Source organism: Pteropus medius, unplaced genomic scaffold (genome assembly GCF_902729225.1).
Source record: "Pteropus medius unplaced genomic scaffold, Ma_sr-lr_union100, whole genome shotgun sequence".
Lineage (NCBI taxonomy): Eukaryota > Metazoa > Chordata > Mammalia > Chiroptera > Pteropodidae > Pteropus > Pteropus medius.
This window is the reverse complement of record NW_024351730.1, coordinates 33,411,113-33,434,190: the sequence shown is the minus strand read 5'-3', so window position 1 is coordinate 33,434,190 and position 23,078 is coordinate 33,411,113. Positions and strand designations below refer to the sequence as shown.

At 37.1% G+C, this 23,078-nt stretch overlaps 1 protein-coding gene across 8 annotated transcripts in view; it reads left to right on the top strand.

The window, feature by feature from the left end:
• The window catches only part of LOC120588304 (broad substrate specificity ATP-binding cassette transporter ABCG2-like), a 150,683-nt gene that overhangs the window by 102,784 nt on the left and 24,821 nt on the right, over positions 1-23,078 (top strand). For all 8 annotated transcript variants that reach the window (XM_039845671.1, XM_039845672.1, XM_039845666.1 and 5 more), the window contains 4 exons: positions 13,797-14,018; positions 20,749-20,808; positions 21,418-21,532; positions 22,147-22,299. In XM_039845671.1, the coding sequence (XP_039701605.1) occupies positions 13,816-14,018; positions 20,749-20,808; positions 21,418-21,532; positions 22,147-22,299 (531 nt within the window). In that variant the 5' untranslated portion in view covers positions 13,797-13,815. The remainder of the gene's footprint in view (positions 1-13,796; positions 14,019-20,748; positions 20,809-21,417; positions 21,533-22,146; positions 22,300-23,078) is intronic.

Sequence of the window (23,078 nt, the reverse complement as noted above, 5' to 3'; positions counted from 1 at the left end):
GCCCTTGTTGATCTTTAGACATCCTCCTCTGTCATTAACTAGTGTCCCCGTCCCCCTTGTCCAAGCATGTCTCACCTGGTTTTCTGTAATAGCCTTCGAATTGGCTTTTGCTTCCACACTTGCCACACAGTAGCCAGAGTGGTCCGTTAAAAACCTAATTAGTATCATGGGACTTTCCTGCTTAAAAAACCTCAGTGGCTTCTCGGTGACTATATAAACTTCTGTGATGGGGTCTGTTCTTCTCTGTCTGATCAACTTTGTCCTCAGTACCAGGACAAGGTACTGTCCTGTCCTGGAAAAGATACTGTCCTGCAAGGTTCTTGGGGCCTAGAGTGCCAGACTAAGATTGCTCCCTCGGCCTGAGGACTTCCACTTTGGACCTGAATATAGTGTCAATGCTGGATGCTTCAGGGTGGATCTGTCAAATCAGAGGCAACTCGTTAATTGATAGAGAACATGTTAAATGCAAGGTTTAATTTATGGAAGTTGAAATTCAGATTTTGAGTTTTTTCCTAACAAGCTTTATAAGTTTATAGGTATTACCTGGCAGTGATTTGAGAACTCCAACTTCTTCTCAGGATTATAATCTGTTAGCCTTAGCCTCAGTAAATAGTTGAAGGACACGTGTGCTTATATAGCATGTCCTCTTGGCTGAGTGCAGCTCTGCATTTCCTAGCATTATTTCTAGGAAAACAATGTGAGAGAAAGGCCCGGGCTTCTACCAGCCTGTGTGAAAGTTCCACTGTGGGCAGATGTCTGGCTGAGGATTTTAGAATCAACCTGTGTACTTTTCTTACATGCAATTTTCACTGCCTTACACACTCCATTTACAATAGACTATTAGATTAAGAGTATGGTAAAAAGTAAAATAAAGGAAAATGGCATTTTAAATGCAGGTTATCATTCTTATAATAGGTATAGCAGCATCTATGGAAGAAAATTGGATAAACTTTGCAAAAAAGTAAAAATGTAGCCTATCTAGTTAGAAAGCAACAAGGTGACATAGGTAGACCACCAGAAAAGGGACAGCTAGAAAGGGCAAAAGAATTTCATTCATTCCAAGTCCCTTGATCCTGTTTGAAAGGACTTTTCCACCTAGCTGAGAGATGTAATCAGGCAGGTAACAGACTAGGCCAGTTCAGGTGAGTTGTGAAGCGTTTGGACATCTCTTTTATCTCTAAGGATTTGAAGTCCTTATCTAGGACACTGAGGGTGATAAAAACCCATTTAGGACTAGTAGGTGCTCTGGAAGCTAGGAAGCAGCAGTAGTTGGGAAGCTGATTTTTTTAATAGAGAAATTTAGATGCGATTTAGGTTTTTTTTTATGTAAAAAGGAAGAGAGCAACACACATGCCCAGAAAGCTTCCATCATAGGGAGAGGTTAATGTTTACTTGTAGTGAATCATATAAATCCAGTTATACTGTATAGAGATTGGTAATTATTACTATCTATTTTTTTTGTTTCAATTTAGAGTAATGCTCTGTTCCATATTGATGTCAGAAATTTAAAAAGTCTGTGTTTCGGTATACTGTGCTTCAGATGGGTGGTGAGCCTTGGTTACCCCATCTCTCAGGTGATTCCTGACTTGTGAATCACTAAGGCCCTGCTGTGTGTCTGAGGGAGACTGTCAGGATCTTAGTGAGGAACCAAGTAGCTAGGTGGATTACAAACTTAATTCTACCACAGCAAAGGCAAAGTCTTTGTATGCACAGGCTTCTAAAATTGTGATTGTATTTACTATCAGTTTTAGGCCCGAGTCATGTATGGGCATGGATGATTTTCTTTGGGTACTTGAGTTCTAGTTGGTGCTTTTCATTAGGAGGAAATCTCCTAATTTAAATTCTGCTAAATTTCCATCTTGAGCCAATGACTTATTTAAATTTATGTAGCCTGTTACCTGATTCTCTTAATGAGTCTTGGGAAGAGGGTTAGCACGTGTCCTCAGTGGCTGAATCACATCAAATGAACATGGCAGCAGGAGAAGTGAATGTTGTTTTTGGAACTGGTATATTTTGACTTCTGAAGACCTCAGGAGATGGCTTTGAAAATTTGTCAAGTCGAGATTTGGGGCCCTTGATCTTTGGAAACATGGCAAAGTGAGAAACGTCCCAAGATTTCTCCCCTTGAAACAACAATAAGCTGAACATCTGAAACTTAACAAAAAACACCCAAACTGCACACCAGCATGTCTGAGCGTGGGATCTGTGCATAAGAGCTACCACAAGTCACACCCCAGGTGTCGGGCAGTGGACTGGGAGAAATAAAGAAGCTGCCTCTAGCAGCTGCCGAAGCTCCCTACAGGAGGAGGGGGAGAGGAGAAGGAACGGCGAGTTCCTGCGGCGTGCTCCCAGAACAGCCCTGCCTAGGAAAGCTGCAGGGCCCAGTCATCAGAGCAGAAAGCAGAGAAGAGGAATGGGACTGCAGAGGAATAACAGTTGATTTTGCTGGCCGTGGTTGCAAAACCGAGGCTGAGCCGCAGCTCCCAACCCCGAACCCAGAGGGCTTCTCCCCTCATACCCTCCGAGACCGATCACCGCGGAGCCCCAGGGGAATCCAAGTTAAACACTGCCGAGACTGTTGCTGACACTGACAGGGACTGAATGAGGGTAGTGAGTGTGATTAAATACCAGAAAAATTTTTAAAAGGCATTTTAAGGCTTTATATAAAGCAGGAATCTAAGAGGCTTAGACACCACCTACTGGAAACTAAAAAAAAAGTGCCTTCTTTGGACCAGACTAAAGAGAGAACTTTATATAATAAACCTTATTTATGGAAAAACAGCAGAATACACTTCTATTAATACCTAGGTGAAGAAATAGTCCATTAAACACCAATGACCAACCAAGGTGACAAGGCATCTCAGAAAGAAAGAGAAAAATCTCCAGAAAATAAGCTTACAGACATAGAAATATGCATCTTAAATGACAGAGACTTCAGGAGGGTACTTCTGAAAAAACTCAATGAGTTCCGAAACAAGTCATGTCAACAATTTCAAGAATTAAAAAAAACAACTAGATGAGCAGAGCAAAAAGATTGAAACTCTCAAAAAGAACAGAATAGATCTTATGGAGATAAAATGAACACTGCAAGAGTTGAAAAATGAAATAGCAAGCTTAGGAAATAGAGCCGACCAAATGGAGGAAAGGATCCGTGATATCAAAGACAGAAATCTAGAAATAAATCTAGAAAGGATCCATGATATCAAAGACAGAAATCAGAAGGAAGAAGAGAGAAACCGAAGAATGACAAATAACGAAAGAGAAATTCAAGAACTAGCTGATATCAGGAGAGGAAACATAAGAATAATGGGCATTACCTAAGGTGAGGAAAAAGAACAGGGATTAGAAAGCATTTTCAGACAAATAATTGACGAGAATTTCTCAAATCTAAGGAATGAGCTGGAGCTTGGAATTCAAGAAGTCAACAGAACATCCAATTATCTCAATCCAAAAAGGCCTTCACCGAGACACATTGTATTAAATTTATCAAAAATCAATGACAAAGACAGAATTCTCAAGGCAGCCAGGGAAGAAAAATGGTAATATATAAAGGTAAACTCATTAGATTATTCTCGGACTTCTCAGCGCAAACCTTACAAGCCAGACAGGAGGGGAATCAAATATTGAAACTATTAAGTGAAAGGAACTACCAGCCTAGAATAATGTATCCAGCTAAGCTCTCTAGATATGAAACAGAAATTAAGACTTCCAGACAGAAAAATTGAGGGAATTCTCCACTACGAGTCCTGCACTACAGGAAATACTGAAAGGGGTCAGCTCACCTAAAACAAAAAAAAAAAAAAAAGGACAGAAAAAAAAAAAAAACCGTAATTAGGAGTAAAGTGACTAACAGGCAAATAGAAGCAGAGGAGTGCAACTCTTACTAAGAACAGGGCATTATAAGCTTAAATAATAAGAAGAGAATTGCTATAGCAAAATAATATGTACATTCGACATACAAAGGGACAAATTGAGATAACAATGACTGAAAAGGGAGGGATTCAAAGATCCAGATTTGCAAAAGGGAATGGAGATAAGGTGTGCGCAGAAGAAAATGCACGACTGTATAAATATAACTGTCCTTTACATATTTATAATGGTAACCACATGCCAAATATTCAGAACCGTTGTATATAACAAAACAAGAAGGACCAGAGGGAAAACCCACAAAATCCAACCAAAATGAAGAAAACAAAAACACAAAAACAAGGAAGCAATGGAAACACCGAGCTACCAGAAAGCAAAAGATAAAATGGCTATAAGAAGACCTTATATTTCAATAATCACCCTAAATGTAAATGGATTGAACTCATCAATAAAAAGGCATAGAATTGCAGAATGGATCAAAAAACAAAACCCAACCATACGCTGCCTCCAGGAGACACATCTCAGCTGCAAAGACAAATATAGACTCAGAGTGAAAGGGTGGAAAATGATATTTCAAGCAAATGGCATCCAGAGAAAAGTGGGAGTAGCAGTTCTGATATCAGATAAAATAGACTTCAAAATATAAAAGGTAAAGAAAGATACTGAGGGACACTTCGTAATGATTAAAGGTATCATGCACCAAGAAGACATAACACTTCTTAATATCTATGTTCCCAATCAGGGAGCCCCAAAATATGTAAGCAATTACTAACAGAACTAGTAGGGGAGAAACAGACCAAAACACTATCTTAGTAGGGGATCTAAAGACTCCATTGTCAGATATGGACAGATCATCCAAACAGAAAATCAGTAAGGAAATAATATCCTTAAATGACACATTAGACCAACTGGACATAATTGACATTTACAGAGCCTTCCATCCCAAAACAGCTGCTTATACATTCTTCTCTAGTGCACATGGAACATTCTCAAGAATCGACCACATACTGGAACAGAGACAGCCTCAACAAATATAAGAGGGTTGAAATCATACACACCGTATTCTCTGAATCATAATGCTTTGAAACTAGAGATCAACTGCAAAAAGAAATCAGGAAGAAATACAAATATATGGAGATTAAACAACATGCTACTGAAGAATAACTGGGTCAGAGAAGAAATAAAAAGAAAGATCAAGAAATACATAGTAAAGAATGATAATAACAGTACAACATATCAAAACTTTTGGGACACGGCAAAAGCGTTCATAAGAGGAAAGTTTATATCATTCCAGGCCTATATCCAAAAACAAGAACGAGTCCTAATAACAACCTAATGCTTCATCTTAAAAAATTAGAAAAAGAAGAAAAGATGAAGCCTTAAGTCAGCATCAAGAAGGAAAGAAAGCATCAAAATTAGAGCAGAAATAAATGAAACTGAAAACAAAAAATTGATAAAAAAATAAATGCAACGAAGAGCTGGTTCTTTGAGAAGGTTAATAAAATTGACAAACCCCTGGCTAGACTCATTAAAGAAAAAAGAGAAAGTACACAAATAAACAAAATTAGGGATGAAAGAGGGGAAATTATGACTGACATCACAGAAATACAAAGGATCATATAGGAATACTATAAAAAATATATAACACAAAATTTAATAACCTAGAAGAAATGGACCAGTACTTAGAAAAATACAACCTTCTAGACTGAATCAAGAAGAACTGGAAAATCTAAATAGATCGATCAGCAGTATGGAAATGGAAACAATCATCAAAAAACTACCAAAAAGTAAAATTCCAGGACCGGATTGCTTCACCAGTGAATTCTACCACACATTCAAGAAAGATTTAATATCTATTCTCCTCAAACTCTTCCAAAAAATCAAAGAGGAGGCAATACTTCCCAACACATTTTATGAGGCCAGTATTACTCTGACACCAAAACCTGGCAAAGATAGCACAAAAAAAGATAGCACAAAAAAAGAAAAACAATATCTCTCAGGAACATAGATGCAAAAATCCTAAATAAGATACTAGTGAACCAAATACAGCAACATACTAAAAATATACACCATGATTAAGTGGGCTTCGCCCCAGAGGCACAGGGATGGTTCAACATATGCAAATCGATTAATGTGATACACCACATAAACAAATTAAAAAATAAGAATCATATGATCATATCAATAGATGCAGAAAAAGCTTTCTACGAGATACAGCATCCATTTATGATCAAAACACTTCACAAAATTGGTATAGAAGGAAAGTACCTTAACATAATAAAGGCCATCTATGGCAAACCCTCAGCCAACATTATACTTAATGATGAAAAACTAAAATCTTTCCCTCTGAGATCAAGAACAAGGCAAGGCTGTTCACTATCACCACTGTTCTTCAGAATAACTTGGAAGTCCTAGTGAGTGCAATCAGACAAGAGAAAGGTATAAAAGGCATCCAAATAGGAAATGAAGAAGTCGAACTGTCACTATTTGTGGATAACATGATTCTCTAGAAAACCCTAATGACTCCACAAGAACACTACTAGAAACAATAGGCAAATACAGTAAAGTCTCTGGATACAAAATCAATGTTCAAAAATCCATAGCGTTCCTATATTCTAATAATGAAGTGTCAGAAAAAGAAGTGGAAAAAATAATTCCTTTTGCAATTGCAACAAAAAGAATAAAATACCTAGGAATAACTTTAACAAAACAAGTGAAGGACCTATATAATGAAAACTATAAGACCCTATTAAAAGAAATCGAAGAAGATACAAAGAAATGGAAAGATGTTCCGTGTTCTTGGATTGGAAGAATCAACACAGTTAAAATGACCATATTGCCTAAAGCATTATACAGATTTAATGCAATCCCCATCAAAGTCCCATTGACAGTTTTTAAAGAAATAGAACAAAAAATCATCAGATTTGTATGGAAGCACAAAAGACCCTGAATTCCCAAAGCCATTCTGAGAAAAAAGAACGAGGCTAGGGGCATCACTCTGCCCGACTTCAAATTATACTACAAAGCGACAGTAATCAAAACGGCAAGGTGTTGACAGCAAAACAGACACACGGATCAGTGGAACAGAATCAAGAGTCCAGAAGTAAACCCGCATTTATATGGGCAACTAATTTTCGACAAAGAAGCCAAAAACATGCAGTGGAGAAAGGAAAGCCTCTTCAATAAATGGTGTTGAGAAAACTGGAAAGCCACCTGCTAAAGAATGAAACTAGACTGTTGTCTATCACCACACACCAAAATTAACTCAAAATGGATTAAGGACCTAAATATAAGACCTGAAACAACAAAACACATAGAAGAAAACATAGGAACTAAACTCAAGGACTTAGACTTGAAGAGGATTTTATGAATTTGACCTCAAAAGCAAGGGAAGTAAAAGCTAAAATAAATCAGTGGGACTACATCAAACTAAAAAGCTTCTGCTCAACAAAAGTATTTGTCAACAACGTAATGAGACCACCATCCAAATGGGAAAATATATTTGCAAGCAACACCTCCAATTAGGGCCTAATGTTCAAAGTATACAAAGAACTCATACAACTCAATAACAACAAAAAAACAAATGATCTAATAAAAAATGGGTAGAGGACCTGAACAGACACTGCTCCCTAGAGGATGTACAAATGGCCAACAAATATATAAAAAGATGCTCAACATCACTAGCTATTAGGGAAATGCAAATCAAAACCACAATGAGATACCATCTCACAGTGGTTAGAATAGCTATAATCAACAGGACAAGTAATATAATAACAATTGTTGGAGAGGATGCGGAGAAAAAGGAACCCTCATACACTGCTGGTGGGACTGCAAATTGGTACAGCCACTATGGAAAACAGTATGGAGTTTCCTCAAAAAACTAAGAATTGATCTACCATATATGATCCAGCAATCCCTCTACTGGGTATTTACCCTAAAGACTTGAAAACCCATATTCGAAAAGATATTTGCACACTGATGTTCATAGCAGCATTAGTCACAGTGGCCAGGACATGGAAGCAACCAAAGTGTCCTACGATAGATGATTGGCTAAAGAAGCTGTGGTACATATATACAGTGGAATATTACTCAGCCATAAGAAGAGATGAAATACTGTCATTTGCAACAACATGGATGGACCTCGAGATAATTATACTAAGTGAAATAAGCCAGACAGAAAAAGTTGAAAATCACATGATATGACTTATATGTGGGATATAAACCTAAAAGCAACAAATGAGCAGGACAAACAAACAGAGACTCATGGACATGGACTATAGGCTAGTGGTTACCAGAGGACTATAGACTAGTGGTTACTAGTGGGGTAGGGGAGGAGCGGGGAGATAGATGGGGTGAAGGGTATAGGGTGAGGTTCAAGTGGGTAAAAGAGATCAAATATATGGTAGCTGAAGGAAACTGGACCTTGGGTAGTAAACACACGATAGAATATACAGATGTCAAATGATAATGTACATCTGAAAATTATATAATTGTATTAACCAATGTTACCCCAATAAACTTAATTAAAAAAAAACATTTGGGGCCCATAGATTACTTATTATGTGCCTTATCTTTCACTGATTTAAGAGAATAAGATTTTGGCTAATTATTGCCATTCACTTTGTGCACTGATTAAAAGTAAGCTATGTATCTTTAATTTTCTGGGTGCTAATCTTTAAGTGGTTTCCTACTTTTCCAGTTTTCAACCTTGACTACCGTGTTGAAATGTGATAACAGTAGGGTAGTTTTTGGCCACAGAAACAATTACTCAGAGATTAGTTTAGTTTTTGGCAGTTGTACTTATGATATGCCCAGGTGTGGTTTCCTGGTCCTTATCCTACTTTGGGGATACTAGAGCTTCTTCAGTCTGTGGCTTAATACCTTCATCAGTTTTGGAAATTGCCTAGCCGGTATTTCTTCATATATTAATTCTGCTCCATTTTTATTTCCCTTTTTTTATGTCTACAGTTACATGTATGCTAGATCATTTTCATCATGTCCCATATGTTTGTTAGGTTTTTTTTTTTTTTTTTCAACTGGTTTTCCTCCCTGGCTTTATTGAAATATAATAGACAATTAGTTGCTCATATTTATATTCTACAATTCAATGAGTTTTTTTCAATTATCGTCATCATACAATAGTATACTAGTTTCAGTTGTACAGCATAGTGATCGGCGATCCACCCCTGTTTCCCCTTACATATTTATTACAACATTATTAACCATATTCCCCATGCTACACTCTACATCTCCATTTCTATTCTGCAACTATCCATTTGTATTTCTTAATCCCTTTGCCTTTTTTCACCATCCTCCCAACACCCCTCCCATCTAGTAGCCCTCAAAATATTCTCTGTATCTATGAGTTTATTTCTGCTTTTGTTGTTACTGTTGTTTATTTTGTTCTTTAAGTTCCACATATACATGGAATTATGGGATATTTGTCTTTCTCTATCCTTCCCATTTCATTCAGCACAATACCCTCTAAGTCCATCAAGGCAATATCTTTTTCCATCCTCTTCCTTTTAGTCTGTGTGTGTCTTTTAATCTGAAGTGAGTCTCTTGTAGGCAGCATATGTAGGGGTCTTGTTTTCTTATCCTTTTAGACACTATCTTTCGGTTGGAACATTTAATTCTTTTCCATTTGAGGTATTTGTTGATAGAAATGTAGTTATTATCATTCTTTATTCCTGTTTTTGATACGTGTTTTTTTCTTCTTAAAGAAGTCCCTCCAACATTTCCTGTAATACTGGCTTGGTGTTGATAAATTCCTTTAGTTTATTTTTGTCTAGGAAGCTCTTTATCTGTCTTCAACTCTAAATGATAGCTTTGCTGGATAAAGTATTCTTGGTTGTAGATTCTGGGTTTTTATTACATTAAATATTTTGTGCCAAGCCCTTCTGTCCTGCATAGGTTCTTTTGAGAAATCAGCTGCCAGTCTTATGGGTGCTCCCTTGTAGGTAATTGCTTTTCTCTTGCTACTTTTAAGAGTCTCTCTTTCTAGTTAACATTTGACATTTTAATTATGATGTGTCTTGGTGTGGGTCTCTATGGGTTACTCTTTCTTGGGACTCTCTGAGCTTCTTGGGGTTGTGTGTCTATTTCCTTCACAAGGTGAGGGAAGTTTTTCATCATTATTTCTTCAAATAGCTCTTCAAGCACCTCTATGACACGGATATTTTTACGCTTAATTGTGTTTTCCCTCAGGTACCCCTATGACACGGATATTTTTACATTTAATTGTGTCCCATATGCTTTTTAAATTATTATTATAGCATTAGGTTCTTTTTTCTTGCCATTTTGATTTGAGTGTCTTTGGCTTCCCCATCCTCTATATCAGTGGTTTGAGCCTTTTCTTTATCTACTCTGTTTATTCCATCTAATATACTCTTCATTTCAGAAAATGTGTCCTTCATTTCTGACTGGTTCCCTTTTATAATTTCCATTTCCATTTCTATGAGTTTTTTTTACGTCTTTGTTAAAGTTCTCACTGAATTGATCTACACTTCCCTAAGTTCATTGAACATCTTTATAACCAATGTTTAGAACTTTGCATCTGTTAGATTACTTGACTCCATTATATCTGGATCTCTCTTCTGTTCTCTCATATGGTTTCTGCTTCTTTGTTTTCCCATTTTGGCTGCCTTTCTGTATCTGTTTCTATGTACTAAGCAAAGCTCCTAAGTCTTCCAATTTTATTAGCGTGGCTTTGTGTTGGTGTCCAGTGGCACAGTCCTGAGAGGGGTTCAGCTGCAGGCCAAATTTAGCTCCAGCCTGTGCCCTTCTGGGGCCACCTGTTAAGATTCAGCAAGCAATTCACAGATGTTGTGCTTATAGTTGCCTCAAGAAACCACACCAGAAACTGAGGCCAGCTGCCACCAGTGTGAGTCCTGGCGCTGTCCAGCAAGAAGCACCTGACTTGCTGAGGATACACTTGGATGTGGCTTGGGTGGAGCCAAGAGTGGGGGAGGCAGAATTTCAGGGAATTCTCTGGGCGGAGTGACCTCTGTTTTCCAGTTTGATGACGTCTCAGCTATGGTGGCGCTGTGTCCGCACAGTGGGAGGGGGGAAGGCCAAACAGAGGAACAATGGATACCGCCAGCACTTCTGCCAGGGAGAGATCCTTGCCCTCACTTGGACAACTCAGTGTCCCCCTGTAAGTCCCTGGTGCCCCCCCATGCAGCCCACCCAGCACTGGTGCACAGAGCAAGCAGGTCTGTTACTGAGAAAGTCCGTTCACCAACACGGCTGCTTTAAGAGGCATCTGCAGCTGCCACAGCCTCTGTCCCACTCAGCCACTGGGGACCAGGCAGCCTTGTATCTTCACCCCCTCCTACCGTCTACCATTGCAAGTTGATTAATGATTTCTCTCTCTAGTTGTAGTGCTTCTGTTTCTCTAGATCGCAGGTGACTTTCCTTGCTGTTTGCTCTGTGTTTCTGTCACAACTTCGACTTGGTCGCAAGAGGGGTGAACAAAGCCTCTATCGTCTATGCCATTTTTTCTTGTCTTGTTTCTTAGTCTTTTTAAAGTACAGTTTTCTTCCTTTACAGTCTGGATTTTTTTCTCTTCCATAGTGATAATTATCACCCCACACCTTATCTGGATGTTTTCTCATACCAGCCTACCACTAATCTGCATCTAAATTGCTGTTTAAATTATATATCGATTTTTAAAAAAATTATTATTTTATTTTTTTCGATTTTTTTAAAATAATAGACTCTGGTTCTTTTCAATTATCTTCTTAAATATGTTAAGCAGCTATTTTAATGTCAATGTCTGATGACTTCAGTCTCCCTTACTGTGGGTCTATATCTATTTTCTTGTTGTTGGAACATTAAATCCTGTTTTCTGTGATGCCTAGTAATTTTTTTTCAATTATAGTAACATCAGGATTTTCTATTAGTTTCAAGTGTACAGCATAGCAGTTAGACATTTGTATAATTTTCAAAGTGATCCTCCCCAATAATTCTAGTACCCACCTGGCACCATGCATAGTTATTACAATATTATTGACTATATTCCCTGTGCTTACTTTACATTCCTGTGACTGTTTTGTAACTACCAATTTGTATTTCTTAATACCATCATCTTTTTCACCTAGCCCTCCAGACTGCCTTCTAACTGGCAACCATTAGTTTGTTCTCTGTATTTATGAGACTCTTTCTCTTCTGTTTGTTTATTTTGTATTCCTGGTAATTTTTGATTGACCATTTGGATGATTATATCTTCTTTGAGAGTGGACTTAACTTTCTTCTGGCAGATCACTTTGATCGAGTAGAGGCTGTAGTACTACTTCTGGATTTGCCCGTATTACCAAGGCACAGCCCTTCTAGAATGTTGAAAGCTTGGGGTTTCCAGGGCCTCTTCTCTTTGGGTAGACTTGTAACTTCAAATTTTGTCTCCCTAGCACTGAGAGGCTGCTGAAATATTAGCTTAGCTTTTTAGTCTCTAGCAACTCTTTCTACCTGGTGTTTCTGAGTTTTGCCCCATGTGTGTGCAATCTGCTGGAGAAGCAGGGGCACGGGATGCCGGGTTTGCCTTCCTGTTCTCTCCTTTCCAGGATTTTGGCTCCTTAAGTCTTGGATGCTTTTGTCACTCTCATTAGAGAGAGCTCTTCAAACTGTTGCTTCTTATATTTTATCTACTATTATAGTCATTCTTAGGGGATGATTGGTTTTGAACAACTACTCTACCATAGAAAGAAAGTTCTTTATAGATGACTTTGATTTTTAAGAATTAAAACTAGGTATATTGAAATTTCATATTTCAAACCTATTCAATCTGTTAAATTTGCCTTAAGTTCTTACCCTGATTGAACCTTTTAAAGGGGCTTTTTGTAGTTTCTTTAATAAAACTTTTAAACTTTATTTATAGATTTAATACTCAGTTTTTCTTTTAAATTTATTAACTGCATAACTATTAGCTTGATTTTCTTAATTATTTTTGTACTTAATTCTAAAGCTTCCTGGGATTTAAATATGTTCACCATTAAGGAAATGATTATGTCATCTCAAACAATTTTGGAGTTTAGCTGATTGAAGGAGCATAAACCAGTGATATAAACCCTAGAGCTGTAAATCCAGAGAAATTTCTCTTGTCCCTGACTGCTTGGCTAAGGGCCTTTTTGTAATAACTATGTCACAAACTCCAAACTTATAAAAACAAAAACAGAAAGAAAAAATCAGTGATAATGGTGATCTGTCTTTAATCTTGGGCCATATCATAGTATGCCAAGTTTAACTCTTCTTATGTGTTTCCTGCTTCTGGAGTTTTTGAGTAATTTTCAAATTCTTCCTATAATTAGATATTTAATTGACATCTAAAGGGAGTGTTCGCCTCCCTAATATGGGTTCCAAGTTTTTTCTTATCATAGTGACATGGGCTGTTCATTGGAAATGGTGCTATTCATTATAATGCAGTTTAAAATGAACTTACTTTTTAAATGTTAATAATATATCTTATTGAACCCAACATATATAAAATATTTTTACTTAAAATGTAATCAATATAAAAATGACTGAGGTATTTTACATTTTTGTAAAATTTAGATTTATATTTTTAAAATATTTTTAATTGAGATATAATTGACATATAACATTAGTTCAGGTGTACAAGATAATGATTCAATATTTGTATATATTGTGAAATGATCACCACAATAAGTCTACTTAACACCTATCACCACACAGTTATAAGTTTTACTCTTCTCGTGATGAGAACTTTAAGATCTACTACTCTTAGCAACTTTCAAATATATAATAGAGTATTGTTAACTATAGTTACCATGCTGTACGTTACATCCCCAGGACTTATTTATTTTACAACTGGAAGTTTGTCCAAAATGGACTTGTTTAAAGTGTACTGTTAACTAGTGTTTACAATCTCATTTATCTGGACTGTCAACTTACTGTTTCTTTTCCCTCCACAGAAAGGCAGAAACTCTTCAGATGTCTTCCAATAATGACCACGTTTTCATCCCAATGTCACAAAGAGACACCAATGGCCTCTCTGGGACAACCTCCAACAACCTGAACACGGTTACTGAAGGAGCCGTGTTAAGTTTTCATAACATTTGCTATCGAGTGAAAGTGAAGAGTGGCTTTCTACTTGGTCGAAAAACAGTGGAGAAAGAAATACTAATGAATATCAGGTATGTGCATGAACTTTTATTTAAATAGCTTGATTGACATCTTGTGAACATCACAGGTGTTGCCTATTAGAAGTAAAGGTGCTATGGACATTTGTCTACAGATATATAGACACATTCATTTCTTTTGGCTCAATCGAGAGTGAAATGATTAGATCATATGTTAGGTATATGTTAAATTTTTAAAAGAACTGCCAAACTTTTTAAAGTGATTGTACCATATGCATCAACTTTTGTTTGAGAAACTGAGTAATTAATGTGTCATTTAGTTTTTCCTGGGCAAGCCTCATGTTTTAGTGGAAAGGAAGCCTGGGTATATGACTTCTGACTTTTTGATTGTGGGGATAAAATTGTAATCTTTGAGCTTCAATTTTCTAATCTGTGCGATAAAAGATCACTGTACTTTATGAGCCAGACACTATGGGTACTTATGCACTTTATGTCCTGTATGTTCTAGAAGCAAAAGTGAGGAGATCGAAATGACAATATATTGTGAAAGTACTTAAAACAAATAGACTTGTTTTAAGTAAGTGACCTATTTATAGTCGTTGTTAATCTATAACATTTTACCTAATGTTTTCCTCAATTATACAGACAGAAACAACCAGAGTATAAAACAGATCTAGCTTAGCTCAAGGTATGCTGTTGAAGTCCCAAGTGATAGGAGAATTTAGGATCCAAACCGGTACAAAACTATGTTTTTATTCTCACCTCTAGCAACGAATTGATCACGTGGTGGTTGTGTGGGCAGTAGAGAAGGGAGGGGAATGAGAATAGAACTTGGTACCATGTATCTCTCTTCTTTCACAGATGATAGGCATTAGGATTGTTCATGTTTTTCTGATTTCTAGAGAATTAAGCCTGATTCTTCCCTTCTCTGGAGAGGGGAGTGTATCTAAGTTAGCTCCGACAGCATGGCCTATGTGTTCTGTTTTGTTACTTTGTTTAATAGGGGACATTTTTTTTTAAATTTTTGTAAAAATTTTTTTGAAGCAATACTGAGAGTGTACACTGAGGAGCAAGATCTCAAATGCTCTCATAAGGGAAATTTTTATTTCAAGATAGAACAAGGAATCTTTTCTAGTTTTCCTAGACTGGAGGGGTGGTTTTAAGAGCCCTTTGTCCAGGTATGTAGACTCAGATGTTTCTCATGTTTTCTCCATGCATTCTATGGGATTGAGGCCTTTACTGTTACTGGCAGACTACTGCTCCCAGAAGAGTAGGAATTTACAGAGGAGAAAATATTTGGATGTGGGCGGGTAAGAAACAATGGAGATCTGAGATTGATTGGGTTGTGGTAAGGTCAGATTGTGTAGCATGAGATAGGGCTTTCATCATGCGGCAACACTTTCTGTCATACTTACTTCCTTGTTGCTTTCGTGCATTAGTTAAGAAACCCTGACTAGAAAAATAAGAAGAATGGTAGACACAAAGCTTTTATCTTTTGCTATATGCCTAGAGAGAATTCACTGACCTTTTTTGAAGAGTAACAAATTTTTTGTGAAACATAACAATAAAGAGTTAGTCACTTCAGATTTTGTGCCAAGCGAAAGGTAACAAATGATTTGACTATGTAAGTTTGAATAGATTTAAAATGCATACTTGCGAGAGTACATTTATCTTGCTTATGTTTTAAAGCTAACAGATTAGTAACCTGATACACTAAAAATGCCATCTGTTCAAGGCTTTATGTTTTTATGGTTCAATGGTATGCATTCCAGCAATAGAAGGAATGTCCATCTTTACCTGCATTCCTAGGTTCAGAAAAACTGTCAAATCTTTTCTTTAAAATTAAAAAATTATTTTAAAAATATAGTTGACATACAATATTATATTACTTTCAAGTATACAATATAGTGATTAGACATTTACTTACCTTACGAGTATTGCCTCTATAAGTCTTGTAGAACATTAGGGTTTTCTTGCTTCCTCATATTTCTGTTTTAGGCATCCATGAGCTAGCTATATTATCCCTTTTATTCATAAAGCATTTTTAATTTTTCTTCTATCTGCTGTCTTCTACTAGTATTTCTGGGATGGGAGAAAGGTCGCTCTCATTTATCTTATTTTTACTTGTGTTTGATTGCACCACTAGCATTCAAAATAGTAATTTTATTCCAAAAAAAGATGATGAGAATTTCAATTTCTGTTTTTTCTTTGGGCATTCTGTAATCTTATTTTTAGAACTAAGTAACTAGAACCTGACATCCTCTGTGGAGGAAAGGGGAGGGAGATAAAACAAAATCTGACTATGAGAATTCAAAAAGGTGAGATTTTACTACCTTATAAAAAATATTTCTGTAATCCTTAGTTTGTCTTTATACCCAGCATTTGATCTTTTTCTCACCAAAGCTGAAGATCTGTGCACAAAATGGTCCATTCCAATAGATGGGTGGATATCCTATAATTTTCAGGGAAATTCATTATCTTTTTGGAGATTTTTTTTAAAATTAATAACTTATTTTGAAATAATTTCAAACTTAAACCTTGCAAGAACATAACCCTTTATTCAGACTTCCTGTTAACATTCCAGTGCATTTGTGAGTCATTTTGTCTCTTTGGATACCCATTTTCATTAGTATTTTTCTAAATCATTTGAGAGCAAGCTGTCCATATGGAGCTCTATTATTCCTAACTCTTCCTGTGTGTATAGGACCCTCTCTGAGATAACTACCTAGTCATCATCTGGAAGTAGCTCAGGGGAAGCAAAGCTTCATAATGGATGCAGTGGTGGGCCCTAAGGGGCTGCTGGTCCACCCTGCTCTCCGCATAGTTGACTGACCATGACATCATGTCTCTCCCCTTAGTCTCATCCAACCTGGTATTTTCCTGTCCCACTCTAAGTGACGTTAACCTTGGTCACCTGGTCATGTTGGTGACTGCTAGCCTTCGCCTTAATGGCACTATTTTCTTCTTTGTAAATTGTAAAAACCAAAACAGGAGATGCCCTGACATTTGCCCAAACTCTACTCTTTATTAAACCTGAAGCCAGCAGTTTCAGAACCCGCTGATGACTCGTGCCAGAGTCAGCAATTACTGTCAGAATGATAGTTACCAAAGGGTGATTTTCTGTTTCCATCCTACTCTTCGATATGGATTTGTTTGCATTCTGCTTAAAGGAAAAAGGTTCATTTGTCATCTCTTCATTCATTTATTTCTATCAGTATAGACTCATGGATTCACATTTTATTCAGTAGCATTCAATAGTAATGCATTATCGTCATTATTTATCTTGATACTCCTGTTGTTCCTGATTTGGTCAGTGGGAGACTTTCAAGGTAGATGTTTTCTTTTTCTGATATATTCTCTCATTCTTTTAGTATTTTCTTAGCACAGCAAAAAGTTCCAGACTCACTGTGTGCTTACTCTGCTCCAGACCTGGAATGAGTTGATGTACCTTTTTGGGAAATTTGTATTTACCGATCTGGTTCTGGGTGTTTGGAACATTCATTGCTATTGGGACATCATAGCTCCCAGGCCTTTCAAGTGGACAGACCTAGGGAACATATATATGTATATTCATATACACATGTCTAAATCTTTTTATATCTGTCTGTATGTAGATTAAAACTCATGACCTCCAAGTCAGATTTAACATGCAAGGGTTATTTCCATGTTTCCATGTTTGTAAAACATCTTCTCAAAAAGTAAAAATTCTGGCTCGCACTCTTAATATACTTACTAATGTGCTCCATTTTTTTTTTTTTATTCCTTAATATAAACAATCTCTCCATCCCCCAGCTGTCTCCTCTCTTTCTCTCACCTCCTTTGTGGCCTGTGTTCTTGGGTGCTAGTGGTTGCTGCTCCTCCACCCAGCACTATGTATACCATGTATTCTTTGAACATGGTATAGTAAGTAGGGAATGCAACTATACCTATTTTCCAGTCAGGCTATACTTAATATCCATAAGTTATTTCCTACTTCTTGACATTTGTTTTTATTGAAAACATTTGGTTTTCCTATAAGTAATTGTCATTTATGAAAATGTAGGAATTCATTTATTCAACAAATTTTGAATGTCTGTTAGGTGCCTGACATTTTGCGAGATGCTAGTGACAAAATTATGTCCTCTGTTTTCAAAAACCCAGTCTAATGAGTGGTTCAGACAAGTAGAGCACTTCACTGTGTTCTATTATGGGATAGAGAAATTAGAAGACATGATGGAAGTCCCAAACCCCAAATTGGAGGGCTGCAGGCATGGGGAGAGAGAAAGTTAAGATTTGGGGTGTATGTTTGTGTGTATAGGGCAGGGTAGGGATGGATGATGCTCCAAGCAGTGAGAATGGCATTGACTTCTCACTCACAAAACAAGACAAAAGGATGTACCATTATTTACTAAAATGTAATAGATGTGACAGGAATCGCATAGCTTGCTTTCATTTCATGTATTCAGTATTCAGTAGTCTACTCATTGTAGAACATTGTGCTGATGCTGTGGATCAAAAGAATATGATACAAGTTTTTATTGGCAAGGTTTACAGTATAGTGAGAGATACTTTCTTATCCTGCATGTAAATGCTATAAAGCAATAAATAAGGGTGGGGAGTGAATGATGAGGGATGAGGGTAGGGTGGAGGGTGGGGTGGGGCAACAATTAAATTGTAGACTATAGACTAGAACAGAGGTCATCAGCAAACTTTTTCTATAAAGGGCCTGAGAGTAAATATTTTGAGTGTTATAGGTCATACTTCCATGTTGCAACTACTCAACTCTGTTGTTGTAGCATGAGAGCTGTCATAGACATAAACAAGTGAATGTTGCTCTGTTCCAATAACATTTTGTCGATGAACACAGAAAATGTGATCCCTAGACTTAGAATGTAAACTCCATGAGGGCTAGGACTTTTTTTATTCTCAGCTCTGACCTGCGTTCTAGAAGAGTGTCTCGTACACACATAGTAGACAATGAATAATTGTGTTAAATGAATGGAAGGACAGTTAGCCACTACTGGAACTCTTGCATTTGTAATTATACATTATTGTTGTTTTCTGTAATGCTAAGGTTTCATGGAAGCCCAACTTAGGGACCTGTAAAATTCTTTGACTTAGAATGCTCACATTGAGTTTTGGGTTAATTATTTAGTATTGCTTGGTCTTTATTTGAGTAGATTTTGTAAAAACCTGGAAAGATTTTCTGACAATGAAATTTTAAAGAATAACAAGCTTATTCCTGGTCATTTTAGAAACAGTTACTAGGTAGCTATTACTAGAGAAGGCACATCAAGAGCTATAGATAAATGTATCTTGAAAGTTCACCCAGCCATTAGCATGTATTTCTACATCGGGGGAAAGGTCTTGGTAAGAATAAAATATTTTTTTGTTTTACAAGTTGTGCCTAATTTTCCTAACTCACTGTATTTGTCCAGTGTTTCAGTGAGAGGCTCCTTAGTTAATGAGCAGAGTGGAAGGTACACTTCACCCTAGCACCCACCAGCCATTTTACCCTTGTGACAGTTCAAACACAATAGGCAGTAAATGCGGAGGTCCTCCTGGATTGAAGCACTGTGATACAGCTGCATCGTGAAGTTTATCACTAACAACATTTGTGTAGCATAGTGTTTGCCTCTGTGAAAGGCATTATCTGGAAATGAAATAGCCTTCCACTTTGTACCCTCCACTTGGAATAATTTTCTCTGGGTAATAAATTTTACTTGCCTCCCCATCGTACAGAGATTGGCGTAGATTTTGAAAGGGCTTTGTCAGACCAGGATTTTGAAAGGGCTTCGTCAGACCCCGTTTCATCATGCCCATGTAACTGCGGTGGTCCCGCCCCTCATTCTCCTTGCTCCAGTCCATTCTCTTTACTTTTCTACCGGTTACCTTCAGGATAAAATTCAGACTATTTATTTGCCTTTTTCTTGATTTTCAGCACAGTCAACACTGCCTTAATTTTTCTACTTTCCTGCTCTCTGTCTGAATATTCTCTACCCTCAAACAACTATGTAATTTGTTGGGAACATGCAGCATGCAGTGTCTACACCATGTCTGTACATCCTTAAAGGTCACCCCCTATGGAAAGTAGTGTCTCCCTTCTAAACAGAATTTTCCAGTCTACTTATCTGACACTTTACAAGGAAGAAAAAAATAATATATTTGAAAGGTATATCTTTTACATTTCCAATTTGATTAAGAATTTTGTGAGGGTTAAGAACTGGTGAGGTTTCTTTCTTTTAATGCCTGAGGTGCTTTATTCTAGCCATTGAATTTCTACTTCAGATATATTGTTTCTTGGTCCGACTAGATTCGAGCAATGAGAACACTAATACTAGTGATTCTAGAAATCCATTAACTTCTTAATTGTATAGAACTTGACTAGGTAGCAAATGAGGTGACTGGAAAATAATTATCATCAAACATTGCTCAAGACTTTACCTTGTGTTAAGAGAGGTAGTGTAACAGAGGCTTTACTAGAATCTTTATTTTCAAGGAAACTTGAAAATTTATGTGTCCTTTTGGGGAAAAAAAAAAAAACTTAAGCGGTATAGAGAATAAGTGGAAGAAATTTAGAGGGACCTGAGACCTTTTTCTTATAGGTCCTGAAAAGTGATGATATCCTTTGTAGATTAGACTTCTATTAATCGGCCATTTGGTTTGTTTTTAATTTAATAGTTGATTTGTGCTTGTTTTCTGTCTGATTTCATCAACTTTCATTGAGTGTATGAAATGCAGATCCTATATAAGTAGACCTGGCTTTAAAGTGCACCAGTAAATCTGTTTGTTTCTGCATTTACAGTGGGATCATGAGACCTGGCCTCAATGCCATTCTGGGACCCACAGGTGGAGGCAAATCTTCGTGAGTATAGCAGAGAGCATCAGTAAGGTTTTTCTTTGCCGTTTTAATGTGCTTTTAAAGATCACTTTTAGGAGAGCAGGTATTTGTAGCGCATTACTGCATGCCTAGCCTACTCTAGGTGCTACAGATCACACGCAGTTATGCCGTGATTCTGTCCAGAGGAATAAAGGTCATTAGGTTAGCTTCACTGACAGGATGTGATAAGGTGTTTGGCATACAGCTGCCAGCTGTGAATTTGAGCTAATGAGGCAGAAAAGGAAGGGGATAAAACTGAAAGTGGGGAGATGGAGCTGAAGGCATAAGTGAAGACTTGAGTCCCAGCTAACAGAGCACATTGCCTATGTTTGATTTCCCAAGGTCACACAGCCTGGAGGGCAGTTTGGGAGCTCTGTGCTGGGTCAGCCAACAGTGCTTTGTGTTCACGTTTTTGGGTGTTATTGTAGCATAGAGTTAAAAATGAAAGACAAGAATTAGAAGACTACATAATAATAGTTGAAACATAGAATTTCTTGATCAGTTTATTTTCTAACGAGCAGAATTTGGATTCAGAGTAGCTGAGAGATATGGCCTTAATTAGAGGGGAAAAAACTCATATATGTTTCTTTATAGGTTGTTAGATGTCTTAGCTGCAAGAAAAGATCCGCAGGGATTATCTGGAGATGTTTTGATAAATGGAGCACCTCAACCTGCCGATTTCAAATGTAACTCAGGTTATGTGGTACAAGTAAGTATGTACAGATTTGCATTTTAAATGTCTCCTGTTTCTACATGGGCATGTGCCTTTGCTGATAGTTCAGTGTGCTTCCCCCTGGTTACATAACATGGGTGTAGAACCAACTTACTTTAAACCAGCTTTTGATAATCTCCCATCAGATGTAGGGTAGTGCTAAATGGAAAGGCAGGGGGAATAGAATATGACCCTTATCAGGACAGTGATATGAATGCTAGTTATGTAATATGACCCTTGTAAAGGTAACGTTAGCAATTCTAGTCATTATATTACCAAAGGCACTGCTGTTTTACTTTCTTCTCTACCTTTACCTTTCTCCTTCCCCTTGCTTAGAAAACTATTTTGGCTATTTTTATGTAAAGCGGTCTATAAATGTCTGCTAGTAGTAATTACAATTACCTGTGTTCTATTTGGGTGTACAAATGCAGAATGAAAATTATCCATTAGACTTTGTATCTCTCTATACATGGAATTTTATAATTTGTATAATTACAAGTTCATAATTAGCTAGAACTTTCCCTATTTTTGTGGATTAAGTTTTATATACTAAACATTGATGGTACTACAAAAGACCTGATGTGTCTTGTTAAAATGTCATTTGCCTTAAGGATGATGTCGTGATGGGAACTCTGACAGTGAGAGAAAATTTACAGTTCTCAGCAGCTCTTCGGCTTCCAACAACTATGACGCAACGTGAAAAAAATGAACGAATTAACACAGTCATTCAAGAGTTAGGTCTGGCTAAAGTGGCAGATTCCAAGGTAATGTGGAAAAATGGAGGTAACATTGACAAGACATGGGCCCTTTCCTGTGTGGGTGGTGTAACTCTTATTCGCATATTTTCTGTAATGTTTGTGGTCAAAAGTGGGTGCTTTTTGTAACAAGAAAAGTGACTAGTTATATAATATGAAGGTGGAAACCAATCAGGACAAAATTCAAAAAAATGGTTGAGTCCTGGAAATGAGGTATGGCAGTGTGGTCTAGTATGTAGAAGTGTTCTTTGCAAAGTCACACACCCTTGCTTTGTGATTACAGCTTTTGATTCTCCTCCACGCTAATTGCTTAAGTCCAGTCTCATTCAGTATCTGTACACTAACTTTCCTTCTTTCTGTTTTTCCTTTCCCTTTTAGCTATTCTGCCTCTCTTCCTCCAAGGGACTTTGTTTCATTGCTTTGGAGGTATATTTCTGGAATTCATAAATGATGAAAATTCATGGGATCTTCCTCTGTGTTTCATTTTTCTACAGTTTGGTTTCTAAATTTATTTTCAGTCATATTAGGGTTTATTTCTAATTTGTATGAAATCCAAGTTGTCTTTCTATAGCCTTTCTTTTGAAACTCTGTCTCCCTTCCCCTCTCTCCCTTCATTTGGCCAATATTATGTGCAGACTTCAAGTGCTGGTCTCCCTTAGGTTTTACAGATATCAGTTGTGGGCAAGAGAGATGAAAGTAACTGCTTTTGTGGGTTGTGCAAGATCAAGAAGAAGAAATGAGATGAATGAGTGAACTTTACAGTCGATAAATAGGTTTAATAGGTTTGC